Source organism: Bombina bombina, chromosome 7 (genome assembly GCF_027579735.1).
Source record: "Bombina bombina isolate aBomBom1 chromosome 7, aBomBom1.pri, whole genome shotgun sequence".
NCBI classification, from domain to species: Eukaryota; Metazoa; Chordata; class Amphibia; order Anura; family Bombinatoridae; genus Bombina; species Bombina bombina.
Genome location: NC_069505.1, coordinates 425,762,674 through 425,782,028, shown reverse-complemented (window position 1 = coordinate 425,782,028; position 19,355 = coordinate 425,762,674). Strand labels below are relative to the sequence as shown.

Sequence of the window (19,355 nt, the reverse complement as noted above, 5' to 3'; positions counted from 1 at the left end):
GAATAGTACTAATTGAAACAACCGAGTTAGCCATGGGTGTTAGTCTAAGACCGCTTGGCTTTTTTTTGGGTTTGGGTGCGGCTAATCATGAGCCCAGATAGACCTGCCACCATTCGGTGTTGTAACAGGTATTAAACTGCTAAGAACAGTACTACTTAACACAAACTAGTTACCATGGGTCCCAGAGCATATGTTTGGTTATTATATTTTGTAAGGGTAATCATGCAGGCCATATAGACCTCCCCCTATAGGGTGAGTAACAGGTATTGAAATGCTAAGAACAGTACTACTTAACACAAAGTGACCATGGGTCTCAGAGCATATGTCTTATTATTATATTTTGTTCAGTTAATCATGCAGGCCATATAGACCTCCCCCGATAGGGTGAGTAACAGGTATTAAAATGCTCAGAACAGTACGACTTAACACAACCTTACCATGGGTCCCAGGCCCAGAGCATATGTCTTATTATTATATTTTGTTAGGGTAATCATGCAGACCATATAGACCTCCCCCGATAGGGTGAGTAACAGGTATTAAAATGCTAAGAACAGTACTACTCAACACAACCTAGTTACCATGGGTCCCAGACTGCATGTTTTGTTATTATATTTTGTAAGGGTAATCATGCAGGCCATATAGACCTCCACCGATAGGGTGAGTATGAGTAACAGCTATTAAAATGCTAAGGAAATTACTACTTAACACAACATAGTTACCATGGGCCCAAGACCCAGAGCAGATGTCTTATTATTATATTTTGTATGGGTAATCGTCCAGGCCGTATAGACCTCCACAAATAGGGGGAGTTACAGAGAATAAAGTGCTAAGAATGGTACTACTTAAAACACAACCTAGTTAACATAGGTCCCAGAACGCATGTCTTATTATTATATTTTTTAAGGGTAATCAGGCAGGCCATATAGACCTCCCCCGATAGGAGGGGGGGGGGGTAACAGGGATTAAAGTGCTAAGAAAAGTACTAATTAACACAACCTAGTTACCATGGGTCCAACACCGTGTGTCTTGTTGTTATACTTTGTCAGGGTAATCATGCAGGCCATATAGACCTCCCTTGATAGGGGGAGTAACAGGGATTACAGTTCTAAGAATAGTACTACTTAAACACAACCTAGTTACCATGGGTCCCAGACCAGATGTTTTCTTATTATACTTTGTCAGGTTAATCATGCAGGCCATATAGAGCTCCAACAAAAGGGGGGGGGGGGGTAAGAGGGATTCAAGTGATAAGAAAACTTTTACTTAACACAACAAAATTACCATGGGTCACAAACCGCGTGTCTTGTTGTTATACTTTGTCAGGGTAATCAATCATAACCGCCATATAGACCTCCACCAATAGGGGGAGTTACAGGACTGAAAGTGCTAAGAATAGTACTACTTAACACAACCTAGTTACCATGGGTCCAAGACCGCATGTTTAATTATTATACTTTATAAGGGTAATTATATATCTAAAAAATCTATCTATTTCTCTTCTATCGATTCTATCTAACTATCAATCTATGTATATCTATCTATCGATCTATCTTCTGTCCGGACTGTTTTGAGAGAGCCACTTGTGTTTCTGACAAATTTGAAGTAGGAGGACAGAACAATCATCTTCTTCCATCTCCCGGTTCCAAAAATGAAGGCCATATAGACCTCCCCCGATAGGGGGAGTAACAGGTTGTAGTAAAATGTTAAGAATAGTACTACTTTACACACCACGGGTCACAGACCGCATGTCGCATTGTTATACTCTATCAGGGAAATTATATATATTTCAAATCGATTTATTTATATATCAAATCGATCGAACTATCAAACGTATCGATCAAATGTAGATTGCATCTATTGATCGATGTAATTCGTATCTATAAAATGTATATTACATATTTTGATTGATGTCATTCGTATCTATAAAATGTATATTGCATCTTTGATTCGATAACATTCGTATCTATCAAATGGATATTGCATCTATTGATCGATGTAATTCGTATCTATCAAATGTATATTGCATGTATTGATCTATGTACAGTGTATCGATCATATGTATATTGCATCGATTGAGCTATGTAATCTATGTATCTATCTATCAAATCTATCTATCTCGTGGTTCTGCAAGTGGACTGTTTGCGGTTGATTGCGGTGCGTTACACTTGGAGTTTGCTCTGTCACTGTGATGTGGACGTAACCCTTACACTACCTGATAGATACGACATCATAACTGATGTTTTAAAGCACGTTATTGCAAACAATTTGGTAATGTTAGGTGATTTAGGCCATTTATGGGTTAAAAGCAGACTCTGCATAAACTATGTAATTTTCCAGGGGTGTTTTGCCAGGGATCCCCCTCCAGCATGCCACAGTCCAGGTGTTAGTCCCCTTGAAACAACTTTTCCATCACTATTGTGGCCAGAAAGAGTCCTTGTAGGTTTTAAAGTTCGCCTGCCTATTGAAGTCAATGGCGGTTCGCGAACAATACCGGAAGTTCGAGTCCGCCGTTCGCGAACCGAAAATTTTAGGTTCGCGACATCACTATTCAGAACCCAGAACATGAAATGTTTTCTCTGAGGTAGATGGAGAAGGGCCTGATACATCCTCCACCTCATATGCCCTAGGCTGCTGCATATCACCTTCTAAGAGGCTGATATAGGAGGTAGTGTCACCATAGATATCCTCATCCTCCTCAGTGAATGTAGGAACATCCTGCTGTGGTGTTGGTGCAGCTTCATACTCCTCCTGTTCGGAACCTACAAATAAATATACGGTATGTTTACATTATCTATCTAATAGAATATATTACTTTGTAGCATAACAATACAGACTATTATATTCCATATTTATGTGTATATATGTACATACACACACACACACACACACACACATACACACACATACACACACACACACACATACACACACACACACACATACACACACACACATACATACACACATACACATACACACACACACAAATACACATACACACACACACATACATACACACATACACATACACACACACACAAATACACATACACACACACACATATAGTGTGTTTGGGATAAAATCCAAGCATATATGACCATAACTGATGAATCTTTATAGACTGTGTCTTAAAGGAACATTGTTAAAGGGACACTGTACGCAAATATTTTCTTTTGTGCTTCAGATAGAGCATGCAATTTTAAGCAACTTTCTAATTTACTCCTATTTTCAAATGTTCTTTATTCTCTTGGTATCTTTATTTGAAATGCAAGAATGTAAGTTTAGATTGTGGCCCATTTTTGGTGAACAACCTAGGTTGTCCTTGCTGATTGGTGGATAAATACATCCACCAATCAAAAACTGCTGTCTAGAGTTCTGAACCTAGAAAAAAAGCTTACATGCCTTATTTTCCATATAAAGATAGCAAGAGAACGAAGAGAAATTGATAATAGGAGTAAATTAGAAAGTTGCCTAAAATTGCATGCTGTATCTGAATCACAAAAGAAAAAATTTTGGGTACAGTGTCCCTTTAAGGACAATGACACATGATTTATATGAAATGCTTAATATTCTTGGATATTATATTATCAATATTCTTGCTTGTCGGAGCAGATATACAATACAGAGTGCTTGCTGAACATATTAAATACAACTATGTAAATTTAGATTCATAGCTAAACACAGATGGGTATTTATGATATACAACATATATACATCACATATATGGTTATATTTAATATTGAATATTCACCTTCATACACCTCTTCAGGTGGCACAGAGGTGTCCATTGTCCCCTTACATCCGTAAACAGATTCATCCGAGATGACATTGGACAGCATCTCCTCCCATGACCTTAGGTGTATTCTCTTGCTAGGACCACCACCTGTCCCACGTGCATATTTGGCCTGCTGTGCCAGCTTCGCTTTTGTTTCTCGCCTGCAATCATGATATCGATGTTTTATACTAGCAGTAGAACGATTACGTCCTAAGCAGCTGACTGCCACTTGAATCTCCTCCCACAGCTTATTCCGGACACCCGCCCTCAGGTTAGGGTTCTCCAGCTGAGGTGCCCTCTCCAAGTAGGCCTCAACAAGAGCCTCCTTCTCCTCCTCAGAGTACCTCTCCTCTCTTAGCCTGCCCTTCACACCTGAAGGGCCAGCAGACACAGACTCTCCCTCCTGTGACTGGGGACCAGCCCTCTCTCCCTCCTCTGTCCCTGCAGGCTGTGACAGGCTACCACCAGCCCCACTCCCACTTGCCACAGTCTGCCCCACTTTCCCTTTTCTTTTTGTGCCTAGCTGAGGCTGACTCCTCCCACCTCCACTCCTCTTCCACCCTCTCTCCTTCCCTCCTCTGCCAGGGTTTGAGGAAGGACAAATCCTCCACCCAAACCTCGGCCCCTATTCCTGCCCGGACTACTCCCTACTTCCCCCCTCCCTCTATCCACCCTCTCCACTGCCCTCCCCCTAGCCACCCCCTTCCCAACTCCACTAGGCCTATCCATCCCTTTCTCCTTCCTCCCTAACTCTAACCTAACACTAAAGTCCCTAGCTTACCTAACTACACTAATGCACCTAACTAAACCCTAAATTAAATATCCCCAAAACTAACTACCTAACCTATCTAGACCCTAACTATCTCTATTCTATATCCCTCAAAATAAAAATAAAATGTGGGGGTGAAAATAAACAAAAGGGATGTAAATGAAAAAAGATAAAAAAAGAGGATTATAACAAAATTATCGAAAAATAATAAGGGATGCAAATGAATAAAGGGGTGGGCTATATAGTCAAATGAAACAAAAAATATGGGATGTAAAAAAAAAAGGATGGGCAAAATTTATAAAAAAAAATAAAAAGTTATATAGTGGGGAAGGGAAGGGTAGTCAAAGGGGGGATGGGAAGTGGGATAAGGGGTTAATGAAAGGAGTAATAAAGGAAAATGGGGATATGGGGGGTTAATGAAAAAAAAAAATGTGAATGTGTTTGTATCAAATAAAAGTGTGTGTGTGTTTGTGTGTATAAACTAATGTGTGTTAATTACCACAGTGTTTTATGTCAGAAGGTTACTATATACCTTATTGTTTTGCACAAGTGTATATATTTATTTTCCTCATGAATAGTTCTGCACAATCAGCAGTTTACACAGATCTCATTACAAGCACATTCACTTAAGTTTGTCCTTTCTCAAATTACCGCACATACAGGTATCTTTAGCTGATAGCGCCCTTACTTCACTCTCCCTTTTCTTTTTATCTACCCCTTATGGGCAACCCCGAATTACCCCCGGGGGATAATCAGAAGATATTCAGAGAATGGTATAATAAAGATCTTAAATTAATGTATCAATTCTTTACAGAGGAGCAAGAAATTATATCTTTCGATAACTTGAAATCCCAGTTTGACTTATCAAGTAATGATCTATATGCCTATTTGCAAGTGCATCACTTTATAACATCAAAGAGATGGAATGGCAGTGAGACGGCTGCTTGGTCGGAATTAAAACCTATTATGGTCATTTCCCGTGTTAAGGTTCCCTCAATCTCGTTATTATATAGTATTATGCTCGCTAAACAAAGTGAGTTTTTATTGGAAAAATTGAGCGCAAAATGGAGATCTTTGATCCCAAATATAGATCAGGATATATTAAGAGATAGCTGTAAAGCATTAAATAAATGCCGTATCCCCATAAGTTGGAAAGAGAGCCATTTGAAACTTATCAATTTTTATTGTACACCCCAGAAAATGGCTAAAATGTATACTGGTCAGGACTATTTTTGCCCACGATGTGTCTATATGAATGCAGATATCTTACATATGTTTTGGCAATGTCCTAGGATTGGACAATTCTGGAAAAAACAGAATTTATGCTTACCTGATAAATTACTTTCTCCAACGGTGTGTCTGGTCCACGGCGTCATCCATTACTTGTGGGAAATATTCTCCCCCACAGGGAAAGGCAAGGAGAGCACACAGCAAGAGCTGTCCATATAGCTCCCCCCTCTAGCTCCGCCCCCCAGTCATTCGACCGACGGTTAGGAGAAAAAGGAGAAACTATAGGGTGCCGTGGTGACTGTAGTGTATAAAGAAAAAAATTTTCAACCTGATTAGGAAAACCAGGGTGGGCCGTGGACCGGACACACCGTTGGAGAAAGTAATTTATCAGGTAAGCATAAATTCTGTTTTCTCCAACATTGGTGTGTCCGGTCCACGGCGTCATCCATTACTTGTGGGAACCAATACCAAAGCTTTAGGACACGGATGAAGGGAGGGAGCAAATCAGGTTACCTAAATGGAAGGCACCACAGCTTGCAAAACCTTTCTCCCAAAAATAGCCTCCGAAGAAGCATAAGTATCAAATTTGTAGAATTTGGCAAAAGTGTGCAGAGAAGACCAAGTCACTGCCTTACATATCTGATCAACAGAAGCCTCGTTCTTGTAGGCCCATGTGGAAGCCACAGCCCTAGTAGAGTGAGCTGTGATTCGTTCAGGAGGCTGCCATCCGGCAGTCTCATAAGCCAATCGGATAATGCTTTTCAGCCAGAAAGAAAGAGAGGTAGCAGTAGCTTTTTGACCTCTCCTCTTACCAGAGTAAACGACAAACAAAGATGAGGTTTGTCTAAAATCTTTTGTTGCTTCTAAATAGAACTTTAAAGCACAAACTACATCTAAATTGTGTAACAAACGTTCCTTCTTTGAAACTGGATTCGGACACAGAGAAGGAACAACTATTTCCTGGTTAATATTCTTGTTGGAAACAACTTTTGGAAGAAAACCAGGCTTAGTACGCAAAACAACCTTATCTGAATGGAAAACCAGATAGGGTGGATTACACTGCAAAGTAGATAATTCATAAACTCTTCTAGCAGAAGAAATAGCAACCAAAAACAGAACTTTCCTAGATAGTAACTTAATATCTATGGAATGTAAAGGTTCAAACGGAACCCCTTGAAGAACTGAAAGAACTAAATTTAGACTCCAAGGAGGAGTCATGGGTCTGTAAACAGGCTTGATTCTGACCAAAGCCTGAACAAAAGCTTGTACATCTGGCACAGCTGCCAGTCGTTTGTGTAACAAGACAGATAAAGCAGAAATCTGTCCCTTTAGAGAACTCGCTGACAACCCTTTATCCAAACCTTCTTGGAGAAAGGAGAGAATCTTTGGAATTTTAATCTTACTCCAGGAGAATCCCTTGGATTCACACCAACAGATATATTTTTTCCATATTTTATGGTAAATCTTTCTAGTCACTGGTTTTCTGGCTTGGACCAGAGTATCTATCACCGAATTTGAAAACCCACGCTTGGATAAAATCAAGCGTTCAATTTCCAAGCAGTCAACTGCAGAGAAACTAGATTTGGATGTTCGAATGGACCTTGTATTATAAGATCCTGTCTCAAAGGTAGCTTCCATGGTGGAGCCGATGACATATTCACCAGAGAGTCCCAGACCGCGCCCCAACCCAAGAGGCTGGCGTCGGTCGTGACAATGACCCACTCCGGTCTGCGGAAACTCATTCCCTGAGACAGGTGATCCTGGGTCAACCACCAGAGAAGTGAGTCCCTGGTTACCTGGTCTACTTGAATTTGGGGAGATAAGTCTGTATAGTCCCCATTCCACTGATTGAGCATGCACAGCTGTAATGGTCTTAGATGAATTCGAGCAAAAGGAACCACGTCCATTGCTGCGACCATTAGTCCTATTACTTCCATGCACTGAGCTATGGAGGGTTGATTAGGATGTTGTCTAGATAAGGTGCTACAGTGATGCCCCTCGGCCTTAGGACCGCTAGAAGGAACCCTAGCACCTTTGTGAAAATTCTGGGAGCGGTGGCCAAACCGAATGGAAGAGCCACAAACTGGTAATGTTTGTCCAGAAAAGCGAACCTCAGGAACTGATGATGAGTTTTGTGGATTGGGATATGCAGATATGCATCCTTTAGATCCACGGTAGTCAAATATTGACCCTGCTGGATTGTCGGCAAGATTGTCCGAATGGTTTCCATTTTGAATGATGGAACTCTTGAGGAACTTGTTTAATATCTTTAAATCCAGAATTGGCCTGAAAGTTCCCTCTTTTTTGGGAACCACAAACAGGTTTGAGTAAAACCTAGACCTTGTTCCCCGGAGGGGACTGGGTTTATCACTCCCATCTTTGATAGGTCTCTTACACAATGTAAGAATGCCTGTTTCTTTATCTGGTCTGAAGATAAGCGAGACAGGTGGAATCTTCCCTTTGGAGGAAGTCCCTTGAAGTCTAGTAGGTATCCCTTGGAGACTATCTCTAGTGCCCAGGGATCCGGAACATCTCTTGCCCAAGCCTGAGCGAAGAGAGATAGTCTGCCCCCTACCAGATCCGGTCCCGGATCGGGGGCTACCCCTTCATGCTGTCTTGGTAGCAGCAGCAGGTTTCTTGGTCTGTTTACCCTTATTCCAGCCTTGCATGGGCTTCCAAGCGGGTTTGGGCTGGGCCGCGTTACCTTCTTGTCTAGCGGCAGTGGAGTTATTAGCCGGTCCGTTCCTGAAATTGCAAAAGGAACGAAAATTTGACTTGTTCTTAGCCTTAAAAGGCCTATCCTGTGGGAGGGCATGGCCCTTACCCCCAGTGATGTTTGAAATAATTTCCTTCAATTCCGGCCCAAAAAGGGTCTTACCCTTGAAAGGAATATTAAGTAACTTAGTCTTGGACGACACATCTGCCGACCAGGATTTTAGCCAAAGCGCCCTCCGCGCTACTATAGCAAAACCTGAGTTTTTCGCCGCCAATTTCGTTATTTGAAAAGCGGCATCCAATATAAAGGAATTAGCTAACTTTAATGCGTGAATTCTGTCCATGACTTCTTCATAGGAAGTCTCTTTCTGGAGCGACCTTTCTAGTTCCTCGAACCAAAAGGACGCCGCTGAAGTGACAGTAATAACACACGTAGCTGGTTGAAGGATGAACCCTTGCTGAACAAAAATCTTTTTAAGCAATCCTTCCAATTTTTTATCCATAGGATCTTTGAAAAGCGCAGCTGTCCTCTATAGGAATAGTTGTGCGCTTCGCTAGTGTTGAAACAGCTCCCTCAACCTTCGGGACCGTCTGCCATGCGTCCCTTCTAGGGTCTATTATGGGAAACATTTTCTTAAATATAGGAGGTGGGGCAAAGGGTACACCTGGCTTCTCCCACTCCTTATCCACTATGCTCGCTACGCACTTGGGTATAGGAAAAGCATTGTCGTGCACTGGGATCCCAATTTGCACAACTTCTCTGGTACTACCATAGAATCACAGTCATCCAGAGTAGCTAATACCTCCTTAAGCAAAGCTTAAGGACTTAAATGCTACTATATCAGGTTCTGCCTGTTGAGAAATTTTTCCTGAGTCTGAAATTTCACCCTCAGACAGCCCTTCCCTCACAGCCAATTCTGATTGATGTGAGGGTAAAATAGATAAGGCATCGTCAGCGTCTGATTGTTCATCCTTTTTATCTGTATTTAAAACTGAAGAATCACGCTTTCTCTGAAATGCTGGCAGTTTGGATAAAAGATTTGCTATAGAATTATCCACTACTGCTGTCAATTGTTGCATAGAAATAAGCACTGGCGCGCTAGGTGTCGCCTGCGCGGGCAAAGCTGGTGTAGACACAGAAGGAGAGGATGTAGAACTATCCCCACTACCTTCATTAGATAAATCATCTTGGGCAACATTATGAAATGTAACAGAGCTGTCCTTATTTTGTTTGGACGCTATGGCACAATCATCACAAACACTCGAAGGGGGAACCACATTTGTCTCTACACACACAGAACATAGGTTATCTGATGGCCCAGACATGTTAAACAGATTTAGGCAGGCAAACAATGCAATAAAAACGATTTTAAACAAAAACGTTACTGTCTCTTTAAATAATAAAATGACACACTTTATTTCTGAATGTTCAAAAAACTATGAAGGCAATATCCGATTTTTATGAAATTTGGAGCCCAGTGTCTTAATGCTTAAAAGGTATTGCACAGCAAATATGGAGACTCTAGCTCTTAAATTGTTGGATTTAACCGTTTTTATACACCACAATCCCTGCTACAGCATTGCTGTAGCTTTTACCTTCCTTAGGGGTCAACCATCCACAGAAATAAGCCTTCTGGACTCACTTTCTGAGCCACAGGACCCTCTCACATGAGACTGCATGCACTGCCTTGAAAATCAACTGCGCAGCTGAAGCGCCAAAATGAAGCCTCCTCCCTCAGTACACTAGAGTGAAGGGGCCTTCCTGAATAGATTTAGGTGTCTAAAACAAGCCAGATCAATAAAAAACGTCCCCAAGTGTATATGAGCTCATAAAACATTTCATATGCCATGATATTGCAATAAAAATCAATCGATTTGGCCCCTAACAGTGTCTACCAGCATAAAATTCAAAAAGGGGAAGCCTGTTATCTTTTTTGCTGAGGTGAAAGAAAAATGGCTTACCGTTTCCCCTGAGGGGAAAAATGACTGTCATCTAGCATTAGCCTGTGTTGTTAGAAGGAGACTAGTCATACCTGAAGCAGATGAGTCTGCAAGCTGTTACCCCCAACTGAAGTTCTCTAGTTTCAACAGTCCTGCGTGGTAACAGTAATGGATTTTAGTTACTTGTGCTAAAATCATAGCCCTCTTAAACAGAAATCTTCATCACTTTTCTGTTGTAGAGTAAATAGTACAAGCCAGCACTATTTTAAAATAACAAACTCTTGATAGAAGAAATAAAAAACTACAACTAACACCACAAACTCCTCGCCATCCCCGTGGAGATGCTACTTGTTCAGAGCGGCAAGGAGAATGACAGGGGGGGGCGGAGCTAGAGGGGGAGCTATATGGACAGCTCTTGCTGTGTGCTCTCCTTGCCTTTCCCTGTGGTGGAGAATATTTCCCACAAGTAATGGATGACGCCGTGGACCGGACACACCAATGTTGGAGAAAGGTTATTTTCTGGATAAATAGATTATATCAAACAAATATTCACATTGGCTTGGAAGACATTATTTTCCTTGACCGTTCCAATCAAGGGGCAGCACTACAAAGTAAGACGCTAAACACAATTATCCTACCAGTTAGACAACTAATATTAAAAAATTGGAAGGCTAAAAAAATGCCCGGCTTTTCAGCTTTCATTAAAGAAATCCAGATGCAAATAATTTTTTAATCTTTCCATCTCTGGGAGGCAAATGAAAAAGAAATTAGAAGGTTCTTATTGGGATGGTTACCCATAATTAAGACATACGCGGAAGATGTACAAAAGACAATATTATATCCATTTTTAAGTTCTGAATGTTTTTGTGACTTGGCATTATCAGGTGATTTCCCGACAGAGTGGGTCACAAGTTATAGGTAGATATAATAAAATGGTTGGGGAAGCCCGGAAAGAAATTGATTATGACAGATAAGTTTGGATTAGAGGGGACCGTCAGGAGGGTCCGGTTGGAGAGCGGGAATGTAAGAGCCCTTTTTTTTTTTTTTTTCCTCCTTTTTTGTTGTTGCTGTTGTGTTTTTGCGTTGTCTCTGATCTGTATGGCTGATTATTTTTTTTTTTTTTTGGTTCATAAAATGAGCTGCCAGGGCCATAAGATGGGATAATCTCTGGTATAACTTTTCCATGTTAAATTGGATAGAATAGCTATGTTTTGTTTATATATCATGTTATTAGTGTATTCTGTACATGGTATTGCCGAATTTTGTTTTTCGTCTCTAAGATCTGTGTATGTTTGCACCCTGCGCGGTGCTGTTTCTTTTTTTCATGTATAACTTTAATGGCTCTTTCTGGCAGCTTCCAATAATCAATAAACAAATATTGAAAAAAAGAAAGAAAAAAAAGTTTCAGCACTCAGAAAAGGACGAATTTTTGAGATATTGCGTAGGTGGTTGTGACAGGATGAAGAGAGCGATTGGATGTGGGGTATGAAGGACAGATTGGAGTGAAGTGTAACTCATAGGCAGTGGACTTGGGGTGATGGGGAGATAGTGGTGTCACCAACAGTGATAGTAAATGTAGAAACTGGAGTAGAATTAGTTGGGGGAATTTATTTATGTGCTCACTCATGTGGAGTTATTTATGAGTCAGCACTGATTGGCTAAAGTGCAAGTCTGTAAAAAGCATCACAAAATAAGACAATGACACAAATAGTAATATATATTTATTTATAAGATCCTAATGTGTGCATAGCATGAAAATGCTTCAATCAGAAAAGATAAATATTATATTAGTGCATTTTGTTTGATTTTTATTTGTAAGGTTTGATGCTTGAGCAGTTGCTCGTGTTGTCACATATAACATTTCGCCTCCCTTGCTATCACAGATGCGGAACATATTTACATATTTACTTTTTTATTAAAAAAAAAAAAAAAACGTTTTAGGATCTTGTTTTCACACAAAAATTCCACATAGAACAAAGAACCAGTTTATCTATTTACTTTCCAGATTTTTTCCAAGGGTCACCTTTATTTCAAATCCGACTGGTTGAAATACATTTTTCACCCCTTGGCTGCTATACAAAACCCTCTCTGGCAGCCAAAGAGTTAAAGCAATACAAGAAAATCAACTGATTAATTTGGAAAGGAAATAGAAATGTTTCACAGGCATCTGGTCCCTAAACCCACTTACCATAAAGTGTAAAAAAAAGAATATATTGTAACCTCTAATCATGTATTACAAAAGAACAAGAGATAGATTTATCAGAGGGCAAACTATATATTATATGTGGCTACCAAAGGAGTGTTGGTTTTTATAGGCTACGTTATAAAAATATTGCACTCAAAATCAACAAGTAAGAAAACGCTGCATGCTGAAATTGTCACCGAAAGGGCAGCTGGTTAGAACGAAGGGTTAACGTAACCAAAAAAATAATAATAGTGTGACATTCAAGCCTGTGATATATTCAACACGCTGAAATGACTTGTGAAACATTTAATTTTGAAAGCAACATTTTTTTTATAGCTCAAATAGTGTTTTATATACAAACAGCAAAAAATATATCCTAACCAAAGCGCAAAAATCTACACATCCCAAAATATACACTCATTATATAATATATATATTTATATACACACAGCTAGTGTTTTCAGCAGGATCTGACAATCAAGAAATGTCCGTGATAGATGAATAGAAGACAAGAGACAAAAAAAAATGAAGTTGGATGAACCACAAGAGGACGCAAATTTAACACTCGCTCGGTCTGGTCACGATTTGGTCACTTTTTTTTAGATCCTCATGTAATGTCTGCGTACATTCACGTTAGAGTGAAATCCTAAAGAGTAGGATGTAGGTTGTGAGTTCTTGGCAGTAGAACAATAATACAAAAGGTGCACTTTTGGAGTAAAGTTCTGTAAGTTGTAAAACACGTGCGTGACGCGCAGAGACCGTCGTCATCCGTCAATATCCCAGCTAAAGAGGTGGTGTTTCACCAGCATATCCTGTACGCCATCCTTCAGCGGCTTCTTCTCTTTCTCCTGAAAATAAAATATTTATAAAAAAGTCAGTACAAAGACTTTATTTACCTCCCAAAGCAAACTGGTTCAATGAAAACAACTGTTCAATAAAACAACAATACAAAATAATGTATTTATCTTCTTCTCTTAAAGAACAGACCCTGAATTTTTGAAGACATATTTATTTATTTTTGTTTTATAACCCCCTTGGCTGAGTGTTGCAGCCCTCTCTGGCAGAAAAAGGGTTAATATTAATCAATGGCCACTATTGGCTTTAGGTTGGAGCCAATTAGGAAACTGCTAGTTTTTATCAAACAGGTACAGATATCACAAGATTCTTAGAAATAAAAACAGAATTTATGTTTACCTGATAAATTACTTTCTCCAACGGTGTGTCCGGTCCACGGCGTCATCCTTACTTGTGGGATATTCTCTTCCCCAACAGGAAATGGCAAAGAGCCCAGCAAAGCTGGTCACATGATCCCTCCTAGGCTCCGCCTACCCCAGTCATTCGACCGACGTTAAGGAGGAATATTTGCATAGGAGAAACCATATGATACCGTGGTGACTGTAGTTAAAGAAAATAAAATATCAGACCTGATTAAAAAACCAGGGCGGGCCGTGGACCGGACACACCGTTGGAGAAAGTAATTTATCAGGTAAACATAAATTCTGTTTTCTCCAACATAGGTGTGTCCGGTCCACGGCGTCATCCTTACTTGTGGGAACCAATACCAAAGCTTTAGGACACGGATGAAGGGAGGGAGCAAATCAGGTCACCTAAATGGAAGGCACCACGGCTTGCAAAACCTTTCTCCCAAAAATAGCCTCAGAAGAAGCAAAAGTATCAAACTTGTAAAATTTGGTAAAAGTGTGCAGTGAAGACCAAGTCGCTGCCCTACATATCTGATCAACAGAAGCCTCGTTCTTGAAGGCCCATGTGGAAGCCACAGCCCTAGTGGAATGAGCTGTGATTCTTTCGGGAGGCTGCCGTCCGGCAGTCTCGTAAGCCAATCTGATGATGCTTTTAATCCAAAAAGAGAGAGAGGTAGAAGTTGCTTTTTGACCTCTCCTTTTACCGGAATAAACAACAAACAAGGAAGATGTTTGTCTAAAATCCTTTGTAGCATCTAAATAGAATTTTAGAGCGCGAACAACATCCAAATTGTGCAACAAACGTTCCTTCTTCGAAACTGGTTTCGGACACAGAGAAGGTACGATAATCTCCTGGTTAATGTTTTTGTTAGAAACAACTTTTGGAAGAAAACCAGGTTTAGTACGTAAAACCACCTTATCTGCATGGAACACCAGATAGGGAGGAGAACACTGCAGAGCAGATAATTCTGAAACTCTTCGAGCAGAAGAAATTGCAACCAAAAACAAAACTTTCCAAGATAATAACTTAATATCAACGGAATGTAAGGGTTCAAACGGAACCCCCTGAAGAACTGAAAGAACTAAGTTGAGACTCCAAGGAGGAGTCAAAGGTTTGTAAACAGGCTTGATTCTGACCAGAGCCTGAACAAAGGCTTGAACATCTGGCACAGCTGCCAGCTTTTTGTGAAGTAACACAGACAAGGCAGAAATCTGTCCCTTCAGGGAACTTGCAGATAATCCTTTTTCCAATCCTTCTTGAAGGAAGGATAGAATCTTAGGAATCTTAACCTTGTCCCAAGGGAATCCTTTAGATTCACACCAACAGATATATTTTTTCCAAATTTTGTGGTAAATCTTTCTAGTTACAGGCTTTCTGGCCTGAACAAGAGTATCGATAACAGAATCTGAGAACCCTCGCTTCGATAAGATCAAGCGTTCAATCTCCAAGCAGTCAGCTGGAGTGAGACCAGATTCGGATGTTCGAACGGACCCTGAACAAGAAGGTCTCGTCTCAAAGGTAGCGTCCATGGTGGAGCCGATGACATATTCACCAGATCTGCATACCAAGTCCTGCGTGGCCACGCAGGAGCTATCAAGATCACCGACGCCCTCTCCTGATTGATCCTGGCTACCAGCCTGGGGATGAGAGGAAACGGCGGGAACACATAAGCTAGTTTGAAGGTCCAAGGTGCTACTAGTGCATCCACTAGAGCCGCCTTGGGATCCCTGGATCTGGACCCGTAGCAAGGAACTTTGAAGTTCTGACGAGAGGCCATCAGATCCATGTCTGGAATGCCCCACAGTTGAGTGACTTGGGCAAAGATTTCCGGATGGAGTTCCCACTCCCCCGGATGCAATGTCTGACGACTCAGAAAATCCGCTTCCCAATTTTCCACTCCTGGGATGTGGATAGCAGACAGGTGGCAGGAGTGAGACTCCGCCCATAGAATGATTTTGGTCACTTCTTCCATCGCTAGGGAACTCCTTGTTCCCCCCTGATGGTTGATGTACGCAACAGTTGTCATGTTGTCTGATTGAAACCGTATGAACTTGGCCCTCGCTAGCTGAGGCCAAGCCTTGAGAGCATTGAATATCGCTCTCAGTTCCAGAATATTTATCGGTAGAAGAGATTCTTCCCGAGACCAAAGACCCTGAGCTTTCAGGGATCCCCAGACCGCGCCCCAGCCCATCAGACTGGCGTCGGTCGTGACAATGACCCACTCTGGTCTGCGGAAGGTCATCCCTTGTGACAGGTTGTCCAGGGACAGCCACCAACGGAGTGAGTCTCTGGTCCTCTGATTTACTTGTATCTTCGGAGACAAGTCTGTATAGTCCCCATTCCACTGACTGAGCATGCACAGTTGTAATGGTCTTAGATGAATGCGCGCAAAAGGAACTATGTCCATTGCCGCTACCATCAAACCTATCACTTCCATGCACTGCGCTATGGAAGGAAGAGGAACGGAATGAAGTATCCGACAAGAGTCTAGAAGTTTTGTTTTTCTGGCTTCTGTCAGAAAAATCCTCATTTCTAAGGAGTCTATTATTGTTCCCAAGAAGGGAACCCTTGTTGACGGAGATAGAGAACTCTTTTCCACGTTCACTTTCCATCCGTGAGATCTGAGAAAGGCCAGGACAATGTCCGTGTGAGCCTTTGCTTGAGGAAGGGACGACGCTTGAATCAGAATGTCGTCCAAGTAAGGTACTACGGCAATGCCCCTTGGTCTTAGCACAGCTAGAAGGGACCCTAGTACCTTTGTGAAAATCCTTGGAGCAGTGGCTAATCCGAAAGGAAGCGCCACGAACTGGTAATGCTTGTCCAGGAATGCGAACCTTAGGAACCGATGATGTTCCTTGTGGATAGGAATATGTAGATACGCATCCTTTAAATCCACCGTGGTCATGAATTGACCTTCCTGGATGGAAGGAAGAATTGTTCGAATGGTTTCCATCTTGAACGATGGAACCTTGAGAAACTTGTTTAAGATCTTGAGATCTAAGATTGGTCTGAACGTTCCCTCTTTTTTGGGAACTATGAACAGATTGGAGTAGAACCCCATCCCTTGTTCTCCTAATGGAACAGGATGAATCACTCCCATTTTTAACAGGTCTTCTACACAATGTAAGAATGCCTGTCTTTTTATGTGGTCTGAAGACAACTGAGACCTGTGGAACCTCCCCCTTGGGGGAAGCCCCTTGAACTCCAGAAAATAACCTTGGGAGACTATTTCTAGCGCCCAAGGATCCAGAACATCTCTTGCCCAAGCCTGAGCGAAGAGAGAGAGTCTGCCCCCCACCAGATCCGGTCCCGGATCGGGGGCCAACATTTCATGCTGTCTTGGTAGCAGTGGCAGGTTTCTTGGCCTGCTTTCCCTTGTTCCAGCCTTGCATTGGTCTCCAAGCTGGCTTGGCTTGAGAAGTATTACCCTCTTGCTTAGAGGACGTAGCACTTTGGGCTGGTCCGTTTCTACGAAAGGGACGAAAATTAGGTTTATTTTTGGCCTTGAAAGGCCGATCCTGAGGAAGGGCGTGGCCCTTACCCCCAGTGATATCAGAGATAATCTCTTTCAAGTCAGGGCCAAACAGCGTTTTCCCCTTGAAAGGAATGTTAAGTAGCTTGTTCTTGGAAGACGCATCAGCTGACCAAGATTTCAACCAAAGCGCTCTGCGCGCCACAATAGCAAACCCAGAATTCTTAGCCGCTAACCTAGCCAATTGCAAAGTGGCGTCTAAGGTGAAAGAATTAGCCAATTTGAGAGCATTGATTCTGTCCATAATCTCCTCATAAGGAGGAGAATCACTATCGACCGCCTTTACCAGCTCATCGAACCAGAAACACGCGGCTGTAGCGACAGGGACAATGCATGAAATTGGTTGTAGAAGGTAACCCTGCTGAACAAACATCTTTTTAAGTAAACCTTCTAATTTTTTATCCATAGGATCTTTGAAAGCACAACTATCTTCTATGGGTATAGTGGTGCGTTTGTTTAAGGTGGAAACCGCTCCCTCGACCTTGGGGACTGTCTGCCATAAGTCCTTTCTGGGGTCGACCATAGGAAACAATTTTTTAAATATGGGGGGAGGGACGAAAGGAATACCGGGCCTTTCCCATTCTTTATTTACAATGTCCGCCACCCGCTTGGGTATAGGAAAAGCTTCTGGGAGCCCCGGGACCTCTAGGAACTTGTCCATTTTACATAGTTTCTCTGGGATGACCAACTTGTCACAATCATCCAGAGTGGATAATACCTCCTTAAGCAGAATGCGGAGATGTTCCAACTTAAATTTAAACGTAATCACATCAGGTTCAGCTTGTTGAGAAATGTTCCCTGAATCAGTAATTTCTCCCTCAGACAAAACCTCCCTGGCCCCATCAGACTGGTTTAGGGGCCCTTCAGAACCATTATTATCAGCGTCGTCATGCTCTTCAGTATCTAAAACAGAGCAGTCGCGCTTACGCTGATAAGTGTGCATTTTGGCTAAAATGTTTTTGACAGAATTATCCATTACAGCCGTTAATTGTTGCATAGTAAGGAGTATTGGCGCGCTAGATGTACTAGGGGCCTCCTGAGTGGGCAAGACTCGTGTAGACGAAGGAGGGAATGATGCAGTACCATGCTTACTCCCCTCACTTGAGGAATCATCTTGGGCATCATTGTCATTGTCACATAAATCACATTTATTTAAATGAGAAGGAACTCTGGCTTCCCCACATTCAGAACACAGTCTATCTGGTAGTTCAGACATGTTAAACAGGCATAAACTTGATAACAAAGTACAAAAAATGTTTTAAAATAAAACCGTTACTGTCACTTTAAATTTTAAACTGAACACACTTTATTACTGCAATTGCGAAAAAATATGAAGGAATTGTTCAAAATTCACCAAAATTTCACCACAGTGTCTTAAAGCCTTTAAAGTATTGCACACCAAATTTGGAAGCTTTAACCCTTAAAATAACGGAACCGGAGCCGTTTTTAACTTTAACCCCTTTACAGTCCCTGGTATCTGCTTTGCTGAGACCCAACCAAGCCCAAAGGGGAATACGATACCAAATGACGCCTTCAGAAAGTCTTTTCTATGTATCAGAGCTCCTCACACATGCGACTGCATGTCATGCCTCTCAAAAACAAGTGCGCAACACCGGCGCGAAAATGAGGCTCTGCCTATGATTTGGGAAAGCCCCTAAAGAATAAGGTGTCTAAAACAGTGCCTGCCGATATAATATTATCAAAATACCCAGATTAAATGATTCCTCAAGGCTAAATATGTGTTAATAATGAATCGATTTAGCCCAGAAAAAGTCTACAGTCTTAATAAGCCCTTGTGAAGCCCTTATTTACTATCTTAATAAACATGGCTTACCGGATCCCATAGGGAAAATGACAGCTTCCAGCATTACATCGTCTTGTTAGAATGTGTCATACCTCAAGCAGCAAGAGACTGCTCACTGTTCCCCCAACTGAAGTTAATTGCTCTCAACAGTCCTGTGTGGAACAGCCATGGATTTTAGTAACGGTTGCTAAAATCATTTT

General features: G+C 41.5%; 1 protein-coding gene across 1 annotated transcript in view; it reads right to left on the bottom strand.

The window, feature by feature from the left end:
* Positions 1 to 12,137: 12,137 nt before the first annotated feature.
* The window catches only part of SGSM3 (small G protein signaling modulator 3), a gene marked incomplete at its 5' end in the record, with an annotated part of 74,605 nt that continues 67,387 nt past the window's right edge, over positions 12,138 to 19,355 (bottom strand). The window contains 1 exon segment of the mRNA XM_053721292.1: positions 12,138 to 13,464. Coding sequence (XP_053577267.1) covers positions 13,381 to 13,464 — 84 coding nt within the window.